The sequence below is a fragment of the Coloeus monedula genome, assembly GCF_965178545.1.
Source record: "Coloeus monedula genome assembly, chromosome: 7".
Taxonomy (NCBI): domain Eukaryota; kingdom Metazoa; phylum Chordata; class Aves; order Passeriformes; family Corvidae; genus Coloeus; species Coloeus monedula.
Genome location: NC_138787.1, coordinates 19,634,010 through 19,653,916, shown reverse-complemented (window position 1 = coordinate 19,653,916; position 19,907 = coordinate 19,634,010). Strand labels below are relative to the sequence as shown.

The 19,907-nt window shown below is 39.5% G+C and overlaps 1 protein-coding gene across 3 annotated transcripts in view; it reads left to right on the top strand.

Annotated features, from left to right (window-relative positions):
• Positions 1–543: 543 nt before the first annotated feature.
• The window catches only part of RAPGEF4 (Rap guanine nucleotide exchange factor 4), a gene marked incomplete at both ends in the record, with an annotated part of 154,149 nt that continues 134,785 nt past the window's right edge, over positions 544–19,907 (top strand). For all 3 annotated transcript variants that reach the window (XM_082284686.1, XM_082284685.1, XM_082284684.1), the window contains 3 exons: positions 544–608; positions 13,284–13,426; positions 14,509–14,597. In XM_082284686.1, coding sequence (XP_082140812.1) covers positions 544–608; positions 13,284–13,426; positions 14,509–14,597 — 297 coding nt within the window. The remainder of the gene's footprint in view (positions 609–13,283; positions 13,427–14,508; positions 14,598–19,907) is intronic.

The window sequence follows — 19,907 nt, the reverse complement described above, 5'->3', positions numbered from 1 at the left end:
AATCCTGAAATGTGGACTATACTTTCACTCACCTGTGCGTTTACTGCTGGGGGTGGGGGGGACGGCACAGACACACAGTGCTCTGGCGTGCTGATAAAATACTCCTGAGCTGCTTGTGTCGATTGAAAGGCTTGTATTGCCCCTCCAATTCAAACCCAGTCACGGACATCTCTGGTGAAGCAAGGGCAGCGATCAGTAAGCCGGGTTTAAATGTGGCCACTGAGGAGCTCTCAAAAGCCGGAGGGGCACACCACCTTTTAGAAGGGGAGTGACTTCTTTCCGCCCCCTCCCCGGGCCGCTCCCTGCCGGCTGCGCTGAAGCAGGGCCGGGGTATCTCGGCGGCCCCAGGTCGCAGCCCGGGCGCCGGCGGACGCGTGAGGGCGGCGGGCGGACCCGCTCCGCCGCTGCGGCGGGGCCTGGGCGAGCCCATCGGGCCGTGCGCGCAGGGAGGGAGCGCGGACGGACGGACGGACGGACCGACCGGTGCGCGAGCGGGGGGAGCCGCCACCAGCCGGGTGCGCGGCAACCTGATCTCGGTCCAACATGGTCGCCGCTCACGGCTCCCATTCTGCGTCCTCCGGCGAGTGGATCGCGTGCCTGGATAAAAGGTATCGGCATCTTCCCAGGAGCGGCTGCGGAGGGATGCAGTGTGTATGCATGTATGTGTGTGCGCGCGCTGACACCCCCCATCAGATCCTGCCTTACATAAGGAGCGTGCAGGTGGGAAGCAAAACGCCTGGGGGAAGCCACGGCGGCGGGCAAGGACGAGGGCTTGGAAATACTCCGGGCAGCGGAGGGGACGGGCAGTCCCCACGGGGATTGCTGCTCCCCGCCGGGAAGATACTGCACGTGGTGGAGGAGGGGAAGCTCCGGGGCGGGGAGGGGGCCTGGGTCTGCCAGCCGGGGACCCGCCATATGGGCCATGGCAGACCCGTTGCAGTCTGCCCTCGTCCGCCCTCCGCCTGCCCTCACGGCGCCCCAGCGCACCGGCCGCTTCCTCCCCTCCCCTCGGCACACCGCCCCCGCCTCCCTCAGGCGCTGCACAGCCCCCGCCCAGCATCGTTGCAAGGCGGGCGGGAAGGGACGAGTCCCTGTCGTCGCCGCTGCGGCGCCCCGGGGCCCGCGGTTGTCCCCTGGCTGCGGGTCAGGTGCAGGCGGGTGGTGGCACCGCGTGGGTGGGAAGCACGGCTGGCTACGTGTGCTCAGAGGTGGTGTGCGCGCTGCCAAAAATACGGGCAAATTATTATTTAAAAAAAACCAAACTAAAAATTCTCAGCAATGCTTTGTCTCGGGTGCTGCAGTCCCAAGTCTCGCAATGTCGAGTAGCGTGGTGGGTGGTTTGAACGCCCTTTGCTGTATTCATACCTTCGATTCCTGGATTAGTTCAGAAGTCATTTGATGTCTGAACACTCAGTGTCTCTCCTTTAGTCTAGGAACATAATTAACAAAAATGTAGACCATAGATACCCTATGTGGCTCCAAACAAAGCTATCAGGGACAATTCCCTTACGTGGTGTATGGCAGTTTGCTGAGCATCGTGAGCCAGCTTTTGACAGGTGCTACCATTTGGGGCTGTGGAGAGAACCCTTTGTGCACATAGAAGGAACCTTCCCCTTCTCATAGTTTCTCCCCTTTCCAGGTAACTTCCTAGTCTTGTAGAACTGCACTTCTGATTAGGTTTTCCATAACAGTCCAGGTAGCAAACCATAAGTTAATGAAACTTTTGGTCTAGACACTCTAGACACCTACCACAGATACCGATCCCCCTCTGTAACATGTAACTTAAGAGAAGATTAACCTGTTACAGGTCAAATAAATTTATTTATGTGTATAAATGTTGAAAGCACTCCTAAAGTAAATACAAACAGAACTGTTGATGGTAATCTAGCCATCTAAAAACCAAAGTGAGGCCTATCTGTAAACTGACATTGAGTGGATGTGAAGGAGAGTATGAGTTGCATTTTAGATAGGTGATCCTGTCATTTCTGTTTTCCTAAATGCAATACACTGTGAGATCTAAATTGTAAACTAAAATTCAGGGCTTAATGAAGTACATAGCCTTGGGGAGTAGATGATGTATTTAGGAAACATATGTGCGGCATTTCATTTAGAAATCTCTCTGTCATTATTTTGTATGAAAATTGCTAATGCTGACCCTTTCTGTAACACAAATTTCATTAGCGCTATTAAGGTGCAACTTTTCTGTGACTTTTTGTTATTTGGAGTAAGCTAGTAGCACCAATTTATTGAGTAGAAAGAATCAGTTCCAAGTGCTCTTAAGAATTATGCCTTACCCTTTCCCAGAAGGCAGTCTGTATGTAGGACAAACCCATACATGAAAGATTTTAGGGTTTTTTTCCTGGTCTCTGCTGTGCTCTGCTTTGTGATCATAGGAAGTACACTTATGCATTTTATTTAAAAATTTAGATAAAGTGTTTTTAATTAACTTACACACATTTCCAAAGTGTATTTATTTTCTATAGATAATCTTATCAGTGTACTCATTTGAACTATTATCAATTTCTATGTATTTTAAGCCTTTTAAAAATTGTATAGCATTTTCTATCCTCGGTGTGAATTCTGTGAATATGGGATAATTTAATGAGTCAATTCTTTATAGAGTACCATGTGCTTTTACTGAATAATAAATAGGGTTTTAGTATGTTTTAGTCAATGAATATATTTCCAGGAGGAAGACAGTTCTGAAACTGAGATGCTTTAGAATGTTAAGTGAGCCTCAACAAAGACAATTAAAATAACATGTAATATGGATTATCCAATATAATTATGTGGGGGAAAAAAAGAATGTAATTCAAAATGGAAATAGCAAAATACATCATGTATAGAAATTATGTATTTTGTATATGTTCTTCAGGTTTTTCCCCAAATCATGTGCCAAAGTGGAACTACTAACATATAAAATTAGAGCACATATGAAAATGAAAAACTGCCAAAATGTTACAGGAGAAATGTTATTACTGTGTAGGTTACTGTGGGCTGGGACTACCAGTGCTTTGTCCATGCAGCTTTTATGTGTAGTTACTGGCCACAAAATTCCAAGATCCACACTTAAAAATCAAATATGTGGTACACTATTTATATGTAAAGTTACAAGTGTAAAGGTAAGGAAAATTTCAGAACACTGTGGTCTATCGAGAATATTTTATTTTTGCAGGAGAGAAGATGAGCAGTGAGCAACTATACACTCTGGTTATACCTGGAGGAGTAAATAACTTTTCTCTTAAGGAAACCGGTCCTTTTACATTTGAAATAATAGTTGCCTTATCACTGATTTCTTAGGGAGCAGAAGTATCCCTCTAATCTTAGCACTTTTCTGTATATCTGCACATAATTAAAAAATGGTCACTGATTTTTGCATGTGTGTACTTCGGAAGAATGCCTTCTCTAGTCTCACGTGTTCTTTCACACCAAAAACCATCTAACCAGGAAATTTACATGGTGACGTGTTTTTAATGAGTGGTAGACAAAGTATTTTTTACATAACTATTATTTCTCTAAACCTGATCGCATTTATGAATTCAGTTAATTGTTTTAATTGGCTTCAGATACAAAGTTTTACAGCATGCACAGCTGCTAGAGATCCCAGGATTTCATACCTGGCTATGGTATCTTGTGTTTTTCTCTGAATTAAATGGAACCTTCAGTGCCTTAGCAGACTGGAGGAGCAGATCACAGGGCAAAGCATGTAGCTTCACTAGCCTGTTGTGCTGAGAATGTTACGATCTTTGCCTAATGACTTATAAATTATTTAAGTAGGAATGGGCTTTTCAAGGACATATTGTACATACTGAGCCTTTATAACCTTGTCACCCTTGTTAGTCTTGCATTATGTATGTCTAAAAAAACTGAAATAATGTGTACAGGGTAGTATCTCAGACCTGTTCCTCTTACAGATTTGAATGTAAAATCATGTTGACGTTACGTAACATAACAGCAACATATTTGAATCAGGAGGATTTGGTTTTTTGGTTCAGTGTAACATGTATTTGAGATGCAAACTTTGTTTGCTTAGTAGTAAACAAGGGATCCCTTTTGAGCATACAGATAGGCTTGAATAAAGAGTTGACATTCTGAAAGAATTGTTGTAAAATAAGTAGAGAAAATGCTTGTCATCCTCTATAACCTTTAATTATGTCAAAGATAATGGGATATAAATTTATAATCAGGCAATATTATAAATAGAGTTGCTTTATGATGCTATTTTATTTTTAAATATATTTTTGTGCATTTGGTAAAATTTACACTGTCTTCTGTATAAATTTCTCCCTTGCTTTTTATTTGTAAGAAATCCATAGGAATATGACCATTTTCACGGGGTTTGGATCTGAACAGAATCATGGACGTACACTGCAGTTCCGGTTGGCTTGAGTGCTTCGTGTTTTCTCTCTGAATAGTGTGTGACTAAGCTGGAATATGCTTGGATCAAGTCTGTGTGGGGATATAGCAGCAGAAGGCACTGCAGTGGATGTGGAAACTCAGAGGTGTATAGACATAGCCTAAGTGCTTTCTAGTGCTCATGTGAGGGTGCAATCTTCTGAGACTGATGAATAACAAATTTATCTTTCCACATCCTGCACCTCATTTTCTAGTCCAGTGCAAAGGTGCTGTCTTTGATGAATAATAAAAAAGCCCTTTTCCTTTCCATATTTTCTTAGAGAAACCAAAAGAATTTTTAAGTTTGTACGTCTGTGCATTTTATCAAATATGTGAATTCAGATTAAATCCTAGAGGGAGCAGGAGTTGTATTTTAAACAAATTCAAGCTGTTTTATTATTGTCTCTCTAGCTTAGGCATTTGCAGTATTGGCTTCCATTTGTTACGTGTGATTGCAGTAAGTTACACGCTTATGCCATGGACAGGTATTAAGAGGAAGAGAAAGTGATTACCTCAGCATGTATAAACACTCTCGTAGCCTTCCAGAGCAAGGCAGTATGTGCATATGCCTGTTAGAACATGATATATCCAAATTCAGTTGGTAGTCTTGTCAAGTGGCTGCACAATTGATATGCTACATGTGCAACTGTAGGTTTTCTCTTCACCAGATCATACTGGAAACATGTCTAAACTCTCGTTGCCTGAGTTCTTTCTGACATGTTGTTGGGATTTGATCTTTAAAATCCCGTACTCTAAGCAGATTAAAATTTTTTTTATAACAAAACTCCATATTCCAGCAGAGGAGTAAAAAAACTACAAACCAGCTAATTGAAATTGTGCCCCCAAAGTCAGGTGTTTACCAGATATTTTCCAAGTGCAAGTATTTTTCTTATCCACCATGACATTTGCTTTTGTCTGCATCCTACAATTTGCTGCATTTAATAAAGCTTGTAATTTTAATGATACTTCCTTTGTGCTGTATTTTCTGTACTGTATTTGGCATGATCAATTACTTTCTGCTGCTTTATCAATATCTGTGAATGTTTCCTGAACTGACCTTCCCTTTCATCTTTGAATTCATCAGTTGTCAAAATGTGTGCAAATGTAAATCTGTAAAACTTACTTCATTGTTGCTGTAAATTTTTAATTTTCATTAGCTGTAACAATGCAGATCCTAAATCAGGAAAGGTGCATTTTGCATGGTGTTATTGGTGAATAGTGGTGGCCAGAGTTTGAATCAAGGGATGTCATCACTTGTGCATGTTGTTCAATTACAAATTTCATTTGCAGTGTATCTCAGTCTGTCTTCATATTAAAGTGCTTTTAATGTTTATTGTGAAGCTACATGCTAGTTAATGTAGTTTCATCTGGATTTACTTCTGTCAAATGGAATTTTAACTGTCCTGAGCTCCAGTTTATGTTTATGAAATTTGGAGGTTTAATTCAATAAGATTTAGTCACATCTTGGTTGCAAAGCATGCATGATATGTAAAAGTGCTCATAAATGAAAGAACATAACTGTGCAATTTTATTTCTTCTGAAATACTCTGTCTTTCTAGACAGCAAATGAAGGTGAAAAAGACTCTATTTTCTACTAGAGCTATATTGCTCAGGTAGTGTATTTTTAACTTGAGATAAGTCGTTATGAATATAATTAATAAATATATCTTTTGCCATTCCACTGTATATACAGATCTAAAAATCGACCTTTTGGAAGGATGCATGATTTGTAGATCAGGGTATGTAAAGAAATGAAGGACACTTGATTGCTCTGTTTAACTCTCCAATAATTTTTCAGTGCGTTGATCAAACTGAGTTAATTGAGTAATATGATAATGAGGTAGGTAAAGGAGAGTCCCCCATATTTGCCTTCTTTTGGTCCTCACTAAAGAAGACAGAACTGAGCTATAACAAATTCTGTCTGACTGCAGCGGCAACCAGTCAGTCTGCATTTCACTGGCTGGTCATTCAGTACCTGTGTAGATCAGGATTACCTACAGTATTTCTTGTGCCATATGTAGCAGGTCCTGAGAGATTATCACAGGGATCCTGAGTGTAGGTGACAGTAGTAATTTATTGAAAACTAAGCATCAGCAATTTTACTTGTGTTGCTTTTTTTGGTGGTTTTTTTTTAAACACCAGAATGATTTGGGTGTGTAAGAGTCCTAGGGAACAGTGTTTAAATAATTTTTTTTTTTTTGTCAGAGGAAATGAGAGCTGGAATCCCAAAGTCTCTTAAAATTACAATAAAGAGAAGATAATAGTAATTTGAATATTGTTTGAAAGAATCATGATGAGGCTTTACAAGGGAAAGACGATCTGAAATGTGAGTGTTGAAAACAGATTTGGTGATACTACTGTAACAAGTGAAAAGTGCCTTTTGGTGGGAGTTAGTTACCTTCTCTTGCTGTTGAAGTAAACCCTTACCTGGAAACAACTTCGGATTAAAAGTAACTTCATTTATATTTAGCATTTAAGTGTCTCACTACAGGTCTAAAATGCTTTGATAGATCACTGTTACTCCTCTCTTAAACTTTCCTTTCTCAAAGAGAAATTAAAAGTCAAAGAGCCTTGCAGCGTTGCCTGGAGCAGAGATCTGCAGTATTGTCCTGCTCTCACTAAGGGAAGATAGTACATTGGTACTGGTATTTTTCTGCATCCTACAGCATTCTTTTTCTGCATGTCAGGAAAGGACAGGAGAAAGTACAGGAAGCACAGAGAAATGATCTGGTTTAAATGGCATTACTTGCTGCTGTCTCCTTGCTCATGTTTCACTATTTTCAAGTACCATTAAATTCACTAAATGGTCCATGGTAGTGGTTACTGGTACTTTGCAGCTCATAGAGTTTGCATCTTTGCATTGATGCTTCAGTTTTAACCCAGCGATGAACTCGTTTTATTTGTCTGTTCTAGTGTTTCAGCTGTTTTCTACAAACAGTCTCACCAGTGGAAGAAATAGATCCATCTGCTCATCTTTCATGGGCTGTTCATTGCTGTCTGAATTGAAATACTGCTGTTTTAAAAAGTTAAAAAGATCAAGGGAAGGAAATTCAATGCTTTCATTCATTTGGAGCAGGATTCAGGTTTTTGAACACATTTTGTGGAAATAAACGTTTTAAAATTATAGCGGCATCTTGGCAGAGAAAGTAAAACCACATATATTCTGGTTTTTCTTCCTCAACTGTCAAACCCACTATGAGAAAGACCCTAAAAAAAAGGACATATGATAACAGAGAAAGTAATAGCTTATAATTGGATTAACTTTATAAAAGCAAACCAAAACTCTCCAACGTGTTCCTTTCTTCTAGGTTAACAAGTCTTTCATAACATACTACATAAACATTCAAATACTTAATCTTAAAAGCGTCAAAATAGGTTCTTTTATAAAGCTATATATACTGCACGTGAACAGAAATACTTTGCCCATATTGTGTATGTGAAGAATTGTAACAGTTATCCTCTGTCTGTATTTGAACTTCGAGCTTGAGTAGTTTGCATTTAAAAATAAAAAAGAGAATACAAAAGTAGAATGGCTTGGGATGGAAGGGACCTTAAAGATCGCCTCATTCCAACCCCCCTGGCCATGGGCAGGGACACCTTCCACTAGATCAGGTTGCTCAGGGTCCCAGCCAACCTGGCCTTGAATACTGCCGGGGATGGAGCATACACGGTCTCTGGGCAATCTGTTCCTGTGCCTCAGCACCCTCAGAATTAAGAATTTATTCCTAATATCTAATTTCAAACTACGCTCTTGCAGTCTAAAACCACTGCCCCTTGACCTGTCACTACATGTCTTGTCCCACTCCAGCTTTCTTACAGGCCCTGTTAGGTACTGGAAGGTGCTCTTAAGTCTCCTTAGAGCCTTCTCTTCTTCAGGCTGAACAACAACAACTCTCTTAGACTGTGTTCATAGGAGAGGAGCTCCAGCCCTCTCGTCACTTTCGTGTCCCTCCTCTGGACTTGCTCCAGGAGGTTCGCATCCTTATTATGTTGGAGGTTCCAGAGCTGAATGCAGTGCTCCACATGAGGTCTCATGAGAGCAGAGTAGAAGGGGAGAATTATCTCCCCAGACCTGCTGGCCACCCTGCTTTTGATCCTGCCCAGAACGTGGCTGGCTTTTGGGACTGCCAGCACTGCCAGCTCATGTTGAGCTGAACAGCCTTATGAGGATAGACTTCAGGCAGATTCTCTTTATAATCACCTTTTACAGATAGGTGAGCAGACATTATCAAGAAAATTGTTTTATCTCTATAAAATATGTTCCTGAAATCTTCACATCCAGATAAAGAGGGATAAAATAATTTTTTTAAAAAGCCTTATTGACATAATTGAGTAGAAATGTGTAACTAGCATTGATGCTGTCACTTGTATATGTATGCTGTGATGTTGTATTGGAGAAGCACAATAGTGTCTTGTGTGACAGTGTACACTGCCAGTGTAATCACTTACTATGCTCTGAAGAGGAAAATTAGTACTATAAGTAAGAAGGCATTTTGGGGTCAAACAAAACAGAAGGGCTTGTAGGGTAGTGAAAATAAATTATTCTTGCTTTTCATCCCTTCCTAATAATTTATTTGGTAGCCCTGTTTTGCAGCTCCCCAAGTGCCCTCCTTGCTTTGGCTACAGTGAAATGAGATGTCAGTACCGTTTGACTTCAAGGTTATTTTAAATTGGGTGGGGTAGTCTAGGGAGGAGGTGCTTTACTGGGATGGAGTCATAGACTTTCTACAAGGGTGGCCTTGCCTTAAAATGCTTTTACTCTAGCTCATACATCTACCAAATGAGAGCTGAAGAATCTTAATTGATTTAATATAGTTGTTCACACTTTTAGATTAACCTATGGTCCTAATTCCATATGTCAGTCTTGAGATTTCAGGAATGGGTACAGGACAGAAGCTTTAGCAGAAAATCCAGTGGTAGCTGAAGACTCACTGAAATGTGTTTTTTGACTTTGTTTGCTCATGGATATGAGATTGTAACTCTGCAGCATCAGCAGTGAAGGGGCACTTCAGTAGCATCAGCATCAATATGACAGAACAGAACAGAAATAAATCAGCACCAGCAGTAGTTTAGCAAGGGAGGACTAAGCTCAGGGAGACTGAACAACAGTGGTGATCACAGAGAAGTGACGTTAGGTACTCTCATAAGGTATCTGGAAAAATCTTTCCAGAGGCTTTTAGAGCCATATTAGGAGTGTAGGGATATTCTTTGGGATTGACTTTTGCAGCCTGTCTTCCTGTTCTGGGGAATGGTTCCTTTCTGTATTAATACCATTGCCTTTTTTAAGTGTGACTACAGTGAAAATAAAGCTTGAATAATTCTCCATCTGCCATCAGTAGTACTTTTCTATTAATAGATTGAATCATTAATGTTCTAAGGACTATATTATAACATTTGCTGCTTCAGTATTACTCCAAACTGTGCTTTACAAAAAACAAGTTTGCAGTAAGATAGCTGTGATGAAGAAATAAATTTATGTTGTCCTTTCCTGTTTATGTTCCAGGTTAGGCAGCTCGTACTTAGGAAACAGAAAACAAAATTCGGCATCATAAATAGATTAATATTAAGTTAATGATAATTAATGTTAATGATAATTACAAGTTATAATGATGATAATTTTATTAAAAGATGCTTTGTAGAAAGTGGTCAAACTTTGCCTGAGTTTTGCAGGCCTGTGAAAAGCAGTTAATTGATGCCATGGTACATTATTTTCAGTTAAGTAATACTTGGCTTTTGAAACCAGATTCATTGCTATAGATTATAAACACTTAGTAGAAATGAGTTTGAGTGCTACTGATACCACTGTTAGACTGCAGTCTGAAATTTTACACAGGCAAAATTTCATGTGCTCCTAAGGACAAGGGCCACCTCAGCTTGGGACACCTGTTGTTAATTCCTTACTCCTAAACATTGAGGGCATTTCCCAGGATCTCTGAAAAAAAGGCGTCTTGTTGTCAAACAAGTTGAATCCTAGTTAGTTTTTTATGAATAAGAAATCATGATCTTAACCAAACAGCTAAATCTTGAACTGGGTGTTTGTGCATCTCATTTGAGAGACATGAATAAGGTGCTATTCTGGGGTGCAGTTAAGATTCCTTGCTGGCTGCTGCCCTTTTTTTTTTTTTTTTTAAAAAAAACACAGCTGGAAGAGAATGTACCTTTTCTAAGACTGATTAATGGTTAAATCATTCCCTAAAAACCTCTCCCAAATTCTAGCTTTGTTTCCTAATGTACTGGATCAAAAAGGGTCCCTTCCCAGTAAAAATATTTGTGGAAATATATTTGCATACAGTAATATTAAATCCAGTATGTTTTGAAGAAAGGTTGTTGGAACAAATGGTTTGCCATAAAGAACTACTAAGAAGCATTATAAGGAATATAACGATTTGGGGATTACTACTATGTGTGTTACTTAATAGTTTGTTTGCCTTTTCTGGTTTAGAGCATGTCTGTGTGTCTGTCTTCAAAAGCTCACTTTGTGTACTCTGAGTGGAAGTAACTGCTGCTGATACAAAGGGCTGTAGCTCAGTTGTCTACTGAAGTAAGCTGCTAGGAACACACAACTTTGACTTTTCCAATATATGTGAGTTTGGTTTCCCGCAGATGTTTTAAACTAAAAAGCATGGCTCAGCTATCTGTGAGAATGCTCATCCTTCCATAGTGACTCACATTACTGGGGCCTTGATGGAGTTTTGTCAGAAGAAAGAGGTTTTCCTGCACTTCATCCGCCTGGCACAGGACGCTCCTTGCCACATCAGTGGAGGGCATCGCTGCCCTCACCTTCTTCTGAACTAGATAGAAATGCCGTCCCTTGAACAGCTCTCAGGAAAAAGTGTTACACAGCCTATGAGTTAAATCTCCCCCAAACTTGTCCTTTACACAGAATCAGAAGTGGAAAAGGTTTCTGCACTTATGTTTCAGAAAGACCACTGGGACAACAGTGTTGATTAACCTGATGCATACTGTTTTCTGATGCTGTTTCCTTTTTCCATGTCTGACTGCATCAAACTATTAAAACCACTGAACACTAAGATCCTATAGTCAGTTCTGTGCAAATGAATTGACTGACTCAAATCGAATGCTATGAGCAGCTGTAGGAATGAAAGTCTCAGATGCAGTTTCTCTAGGAAAAGGGGATTTTCTGAGAATGATCTCACCTTTTTGACTTGTTGGGTATTGCTGTTATTTTTGAGAGTCCATAAATTAAGATAGTTAGTGTTTCAAGAGTTAGTGTAGTTGGGTAGGGATCTTGTATAAGTAGATTTTAAATCTGTTTGCAAGCTGCACCTCATAATCTTCTTAAAAGGGTTTTGACAAGAGAGTTAATGCTTATTAGTACTTGTCAGCTAGTGCACAGTCAAGAAAAAAGAAATGGGTGAAAATCTTGCTTGAAATATTTCAAAAGAGAGCTGTTGTAGTTGATTGTAGTTTGAAGTGGTAAGAGGATGTCACTGTGATGTAGAAGCAACTGCATACACCAGAGAATTATTATTCTCATCTGTAGTTAATAAGGGTAAATTGGAGTATAAATGAGGATAGAGATTTAATCCCTCCTAGACATAATTTAGTAAGAAAGATTAGAGATGCGGAGATTCAATGCAAATAGGATTTGGCTTTCTTCACTGAGACAAAGGTTTGGATTCCTTAAAGTCTTTGATTTCAAAGAGGAATCTTTAAAAAAATCTTGTTGGAAGGAGTGCTTATGCTGTGGGTGTAACAATAAGGTGAATAAAGATATGTATTTGTGAACTTAGTCTTTGTTCATTGTAGCTACCTGACTTCTGTTCATTATAAGTTCATCCACTGGTTGAAAGGACATTTTTGTCAGTAAAATTAACTAGCAACATTTGAGTGAGTGATTGGTCTAATGATTACTAACAGTTGTCTCTCTTCTTGTTATGCCTTTATACATGAATAATTTCTGCATCTGATCCAGCATGATGTCCTAGGAAAATTCAGTTTCTTCCTGCCCTTAGTGATTGTTTTTTTAATCTGTTATAAAAATTTTTTTCTAATGCTGTCAGCTAGTGTTTGGCTTACCTGCTGATTCATAATGTTTGATAATCACATTTGAAGTGTGTTACAGAGCTAATTCACTTTAGTTTCATAAATATGTAGTAATATGCTGAACCTGCTGAACTGCTGGTATACATGCTACTTTGTTCTAGAGAGTTCTACAATTTTATTTTTCTTGAAGTCTTGTTTTTTTAAAAAAGGTGTTGCTGTCATATATTTTATCTATTTTAAACATTTGAATTAAAACTCTTGACTGTTACCAATGAAAAATTAAGATTCTTGCTTGCATATTTAATTTGTCCAACATTAAGAGACAGAAACTTCATGGAAGAGAATATACTTATTAAAGTTGTCTTTCTTCCTTGCAAGTGAGAAGAGGAAAGTGAGTTTATACTCAGTAAAATGCAGAAGAGAAGCTTGGCTATAGAAGTTACTGTTGGTATCTAATGCTTTCCGTTTAACCTGATAGAGAAAATCTGTTTTGGTCACTGATTCCACAGACCTCTTGTGTGTTTGGACATCTGTTTGTTAATGTTTCCTTACAAACCTAAAACTATATTATCATTCTAAGGTCTTTAGGATAAGGATTGCATCATCATAAATACTTTTACAGTGATGCTACATCAGGACTTTGGTGCTAAATGGGCTTCTGGACACTGCCTGTGTTGAAATGATAAGAATCATGCTCAAGTTGATAAATGGTGGTTGTTAGGATATCTTGGAAGGGCTTCATTATGTAGTTGTGAAATGCATTTTAATTGGTTTATATTATAGTGTGATATTTAACGCATACATTTTTAAGTTTGGTGCATGCCGGTGGGGATGTTTCTCTGATAAAGCCCTTGAGAATGTTGTCTTTTGTTTTCTTGCAGGCCTTTGGAACGTTCTAGTGAAGATGTAGATATAATATTCACACGACTGAAAGAAGTGAAAGCTTTTGAGAAATTTCATCCAAACCTTCTCCAGCAGATATGTCTCTGTGGATATTATGAAAATCTGGAAAAAGGAATCACATGTAAGACAGTTTCATATGATTATGTGTTTTATGTAGATAAAATTGGGGGTTAGGCTGTGGTTGTCTTTAAGAGATCAATGAGAGCAGAATCAGTGGAATATTTGCAGTCACAGTTGCAGGGCAAGGCAGGACTGAAGTGCTGCTTGCTCTACAAATGCAGTGTGCAGTGAATCTATCGTAACAAGGCATACAGTTGGATGTAAGAGTGCCACTGTTCTGTTGGAAGATTACAAGCCAGTCATTGGACTTAGGCCTCATTCTTCCCCCGTAAATGTATTATTGATCGCTTTTACCAGAGCTTTGTGCTGTCAGGGGCAAAGGTATCAGCGAGGCACACCGCTGATAGCGTGTGGTTTCCAGGCACCCTGGCTAGCACAGGCCAAACCACAGGCCAACTGCTGCGGGGTGCAACAGCTCTATGCCTGCTCTGGCAGCCCGTGGGCCAGATGTAGGTGGACACCTGTGCTTGCTCTGTGAAGCTGAGATGAAAATAAGTGGTAGTCCTGTGATGGGAATGTGTACCAGGGGAATAACTGATGAAAACCTGTGGTATTAGTAAAGTCTCAGAAACACCTCAGGTAAATCTGGCATGCAGCACTGGGGTTTGCTTAGAGTAACAGGGATTTTGATGCTCTGTAGTCACACAGTTGGAATGCCTGAACATCACAGTCTTGCAGTTGCTGTTCAGCCAGAACTCTTACTGAATTCAGTGGTAGCTATGTCTGCATTGAAATACTACGAATTTCAAAGGGACATTGTTCAGAAAACCTTTTTCCTTGTTTGTTTTGTTTCTTTGGTTGGTTAATTAACCAAAAGAACAGTAGAGAAGAAGCAAACTGGGGAGAAGAGTGAAGGAGTTCTATGTGCTTTCATTGTTTCCATGGTGTATTGACTAGTTTACTAAAATATGTGCTTTCCAGTGTCATTGGAAATATTACTGTAATAGTAAATAAGTAATCTCATATGGCAAATTGTATAGTCCCATCAGTGACTGCAATAGTACAGTAATATGTGGGAAAATGTTTGTTACTGTTGCTAAACTTAAAGTGATAGCTCTGATTTACAAGATTTCATCTTTCCAGTATTCCGTCAGGGTGATATTGGGACGAATTGGTATGCTGTCCTGACAGGATCACTGGATGTGAAGGTGTCTGATACAAGCAACCACCAGGTAAAATACATTTTTAATTTAAATCATCCAGTCAGTAGTACAAAGAAAGAATATCGCTTTTTATATGATGAGGTAGATAACGACACATTATGTACAGATGTTTTGTCATATCACAAGGATGTATATGTTTCTCTGAGTCTCTTTTAGTCTCAGTTGTCCTTAGTCTAAGGAAGGCAAATCATGCCATTGATTTCAAGAAACTGAAATGTAGTGCTCTGGAAATGGTCTACATTTTAATGTGAAACAGGACTCTTCCATCCTTTCTAGAAGTGCTGTAGAAGTTGTGCTAAAGATCTCAGAGTTGGTAATTCATTCCCTAGAAGTATTTTAATTCCATTCTTGTTCAGAAAGTTCAAACCAAACCCACTAACAGTGCAGTCTAATAACAGCATAATGCATCTCCACTGCAGAAATGGGGAAGTATTGTATTAATAGCAGACTACTGGAACTGCTGCCATGTTGGACAAGAAGCCTATAGGTAATATCTATTCGGTGTTAAGAAATAGAAGAACAAGTAAAATTCTCCCCCAGTTTCAAGTGGTTTCTCAGTACCTTGGTACTCCTGGATTTATAAAATTTAGAGTAAATAAAAATCCAAAAGGATGAGATACTTCTCCTGGAGTCTGCCATCCATGGTGTCTAAAGTCATGCTGGCAAGTCTTGCCCTTGCTGCTTGAACTTAGTCTTCTGGGAAGGCCTCCTCTCTGTTCCCTGCTCCCATGTTTGAGATCTGTGATTATCCCATGATGTAGCTCAGCATGGGGTTGTACCTCTGATATGGGGCTCGTTGTGCCTTTACATGAGTGGTATAGCTACCCAGGACCTGATAGAGACCACTACCCATTTTCCCCACCTGGATGGAATGAGGTGGTGATTGAATAGGGGATGGTGGTGGTGTATTCTTTGCCCAAAGTTTGGCTGATTGAGGAAAGATTTTTGCTCATAGCAGAAATTGTGGTTTTTTTCACTTTGTTGAGCATTGCATCACCGATGAAATTGGGTCAGAATGCAAGTCAAGGCAGTGTGTGAGTACTGGGTCTTTCTACTTCCTGCAGTAGAACGATAGATGCAAAAGGAACTTCTTTGATATCATTATTTTTAGCAACCTCTTCACTGTACTAAGTAGAGATTGATTGAGAGTATAATTAGCTTAATTTGAGCAATTCTTGGCATGGCCTGGCTGTCACTGGTATTGTCACAATTTGGAACAGTACTGGGCTCTTATGAGACCCTTTTCTGTGCAGATCTAAAGCAATCAGGATTTTCCAGTGTTTGCCAAAAGATGGCACTAAACTGTTGTGAAGAATCAATCTCTTTACTGACTCAGAAAGGAATACATCTGCACAATCTGGATGTTAAATTAAGAATTTGGAGTGTTGATGTGTTCCGTTAGATGGAGTATGGAACACTTCAGTTTTTTAATGAATATAATGTAAATATTTTTTTCTGCTTGTTCAGGTTAACTTCATTTTCCTGCCAGTAGGAAGCTATTGAACTACAATTCATGTAATTCTAGTTCTAGAAGTTATATTCTGCAGTTATTTCTTATCTCATGTTTCCTTCTCACAGGAACAACGACCTGAATTTTTACCACTGCCTAGTTGCCATAGAATACAGCCTCACTGCCAGAAGAATGGCAGCCCATATGTTTACCATTCCTGTCTGGATAATTTTGATGTTTGGGGACTCTTGAATACTATTTGAGCCCAACATTTCCTCTGGTTTTGCTCCAACTTGGTGTTTATACCATGTCCCTCCTTGTACATTCTTGGTCTCCTGCTCATTCTCCTGCCTGTAGCTCCTGGATGTCTGTACTTTCTTGTTGGCTTGGTACTGGTCATGCTTGAACTTGAAGTACTTGCTAGCACTCCCTGCCTGCTGCGCTCGCTACAAACCCAGACAATGGAGGAAATATGGTGTTGTATTGCCGTCAGAGCAGCCCTGGCACACTGACTTGGAAGCATTGTGCTCCCAGCTGGGAATGGATGACCAGTGCTTACGATGTAGGGGTGCTTGTAATATACCCTTGGAGCACATTTTCCAGTCACATCACCCAGGAGCAAAAGGTTCCTTTGCAAAGTCATAATAATGACTAATTGCTCTGCTGTTACTGTTATACCATAAATGACACTAATGCTAATGAGGTATTTTCAGCAGAGCAGAAGAGATGCAGTTACCAGAGTTTAGAAGTTTGTAGACTCATGTAAAAGTACAGGATTATTCCATCTTTCCTAGTAAGAGAGAAGCTAACTTTGTATTTAGGTTCCTGTTGGTTAAAATGTCTTCAGACATGACTAATCGTGACACTGTTAATACTTCAGATAAACAGGAGGTGATGACCTCCTGAGTTTTCTTGCAGCTTGAATTATCCTATGATTATATGCTGATGCTTACAGTGTTAATGTAAATATAGAAAATAAATTCTCTTGATTAAAATTTACGAGTCCCACTTTTGCTAGGTGTTTATCTGTCTGCTTGCGGAACTTAAATTTCATCAAGGCTAGGAATTAATGCATAGTGTAACTCTGTGTTAGCTACCATGTGCTAACTCTCTGTGTGGTCGCCTTTGGTGTTGGGTAGCTTTCTCCCATTAGAAGTGCAGTAAGTTATTGCACACTTGGTCCCTACTAAAAAGGTCTTAATAGCCTTTGTTCCTACAGAGGCATGTAGGAACATGTCTTGAGCTAGAAATGGTATCTTAATGTACTAATGGATCAAGACTTCAGTGTAGCTAATGAGGTATTAATTCACACACACTCTGGCTGCACATCAGCTTACTGATGTAGATGCCTGTGATTTCTCTCAGAAAATATTAGTAATACTGATTAGCACCAAGTTGAGAATTCTTATAAGCAGAAATATTGATAATAGCTATTATTTGGTATTAGGATAACAGGAACTGTTACATCTACTGATTTAAGTGCTTTAATAGAGACAGACACAGATATTTAGGATCTCATAAAGCTTTGCTTTGATAAACTGGCTTGGAAAAATCCTTTCTGCTTGCAAAGCTGTGTTCTGTCACGAGGGGGCAGTGTTAGAACACCATAGCAAACGCGAGTGCAGGCAGTGCTCGGTACTGAAATGGGCACTTTGAAAATCGTATTCGACTATTTACCGTACCCACCTGTTATAGTTTGGCCAGAGAAAATTTCGCTGTTACTGTTAGTTTCGTGAGCTGGTAAAATCTGCTGGTAATTTCATTTGCCATTGGAATGGCTACAGAGATTTGACAGGAGTACTCATCCAGTACATCCTGAGTGGAGTCTGCTTTCTGTGCAAACTATTTATGGATTTTTCTGGGTATTCAGCAATCAAGAAGAGACTGAAGAGGACTTTTTCTAAGGTGAAAACGTCCCACTGTGAATTCCAGAGGTAACTGTAATGAACTGTTTTGGTCTTGCCTGAACTTCTTTGTAACAAATATCCTGATAAATATTGCACTTAAAAATCACAGAAAGACATAGTTTAGTTACCATCAAAATAAACAGAAAATGCGGCCTCTGTAGAATATATCAGAAAGACGTCTTTACCCTCAGTTATGATCAGATTCGGAATTTCATCTTTATTTGGCACTGTTGCCTACCCAATGTTGAGATACCTAGTAACAGAAATTCCTCTTAGAGATATTCCTGGTTTAGTGTTGTCTTAAAAGGCTGACTGCCTTGTGTATGTTTCATTTTTGGACTCTGTTTTGAAGATGAACAGTCTAAGGATGACTGTTGGCAATGTCTCAGAATAAAGCTGGGAGTAAATGCATTATGACAAAAGCATCAGTGTTACATTGGTGCCAGATTCTGCAGCACTGCAATTTTCTGAATTAGATTCAGGGCATTTTACCCCAAAGATTTTTCTGGTAAACTATGAAGGAATGAAGAGAAGAAAGACAAAGACCAAATAGCAATTTGATCTGCAGTTTTGCTGTATTTTGCCAGCTGAATCATAGTGTGTGCTGAGGCCTATTGCCAGCTTATCTTGCCTATGTTTTGGTTGAGTTTATTTTAAGCAGGTCAGTTTTCAAAAACAGACCAAACTGAACATAGGGCATTGACTTAACAAACAATTACCCTTTTTTAGAAAAGCTTTAAAGGAGGAACCATGAGTGCTTGGATGGTACAGCAGTGTCAGCTGTAAGAAGATGCAGAGGGCTGGGGATGAAAAGCCAAATGAGTTAGTGGGGTTGCTGAGAAGAATGACTGTGAAGAAAGAGGTTCAGATGTTCATGTAAGAAATGGAAGAATTTCACAGCTCTTTGAAACTGAGGACAAAGGAGGTATGTGGTAAGATGAAGTGGCATCAAGGAAAGGGATTTAAACAGGGTAGTAGTCCTTGCAATACTGCTTTCAGCATGTAAGTGCCATTAAGTATTTTGGAGATAACCTATGTGAAGTTGTAACATAGGTTTGTACTGTAGTTAGTAGTGTAAATATGCCTAAGCTATCTTTAAATTTTTTAGTTTGAGCATGGGAACTGCTGTACTCATTGTAACACAGAGATTGGCTGAATTAATATACTGAGCTGAGAAGCAGAGTGTGTTGGCTCGTGCTGAGCTCCACAGTGTTGTGGTTGTGCTAATTTTGGTTTTGAACTTAGCTTACTGGAAGTTAATATAGAAAAATCATTTCACTTCTCTCTGTCAGGTGACATAGGAAGAAGTCCAAGACATTGCAGATAGCTTTTAGAAGATCAGATAGACAGGTATGGAAATAATGAATGCGGTATTACAGTATGGCTAATCTGAACCATACATATTTTAATTAGGTACTAGAAGAGACGCTGCTCACGGCTTTTGTAGAAGCACGATGCCTCCTTTGAGCAAATAACCTTGTCTTGTGTAAAGAGGGTGGCCTAACATATGTTTGCAAACTGCAATTTTAGTGTGTTCAGAAGGTATTTCTATGTTATTGTTAGAAATAGTTTGACAAGGATATGTTGTCTGAATGGCTGAAACACTCAAGTGAAGGTAATGGAACAGAAAAATCACTTCATAGATAGTTTACTTTCATGTATATCCTTGGTGTCTCTGTTATAAAAGGAAATTTTTGCTGGGGACAAACTGAACTGTGTCAAGGTAATAATAAGCAAACTTCCCAAAATGCCAGCTTCTGCAAATCTCCAGTTAAGCACAGAGATAGTATGGTCCTAGAGACACAGGTGCAGAGGTGAGATAAAGATGCAAGGTGTGGGAAAATGATGAAATTAAAAACAATCTAGCTACATCAGCTCCCTTATAAACTCAAAATGTTGAACAAACTAAAATTTCAAGGAAATGTCCCCAATCCCTTTGAGCCTAGCGCTAGCAATGTTTTT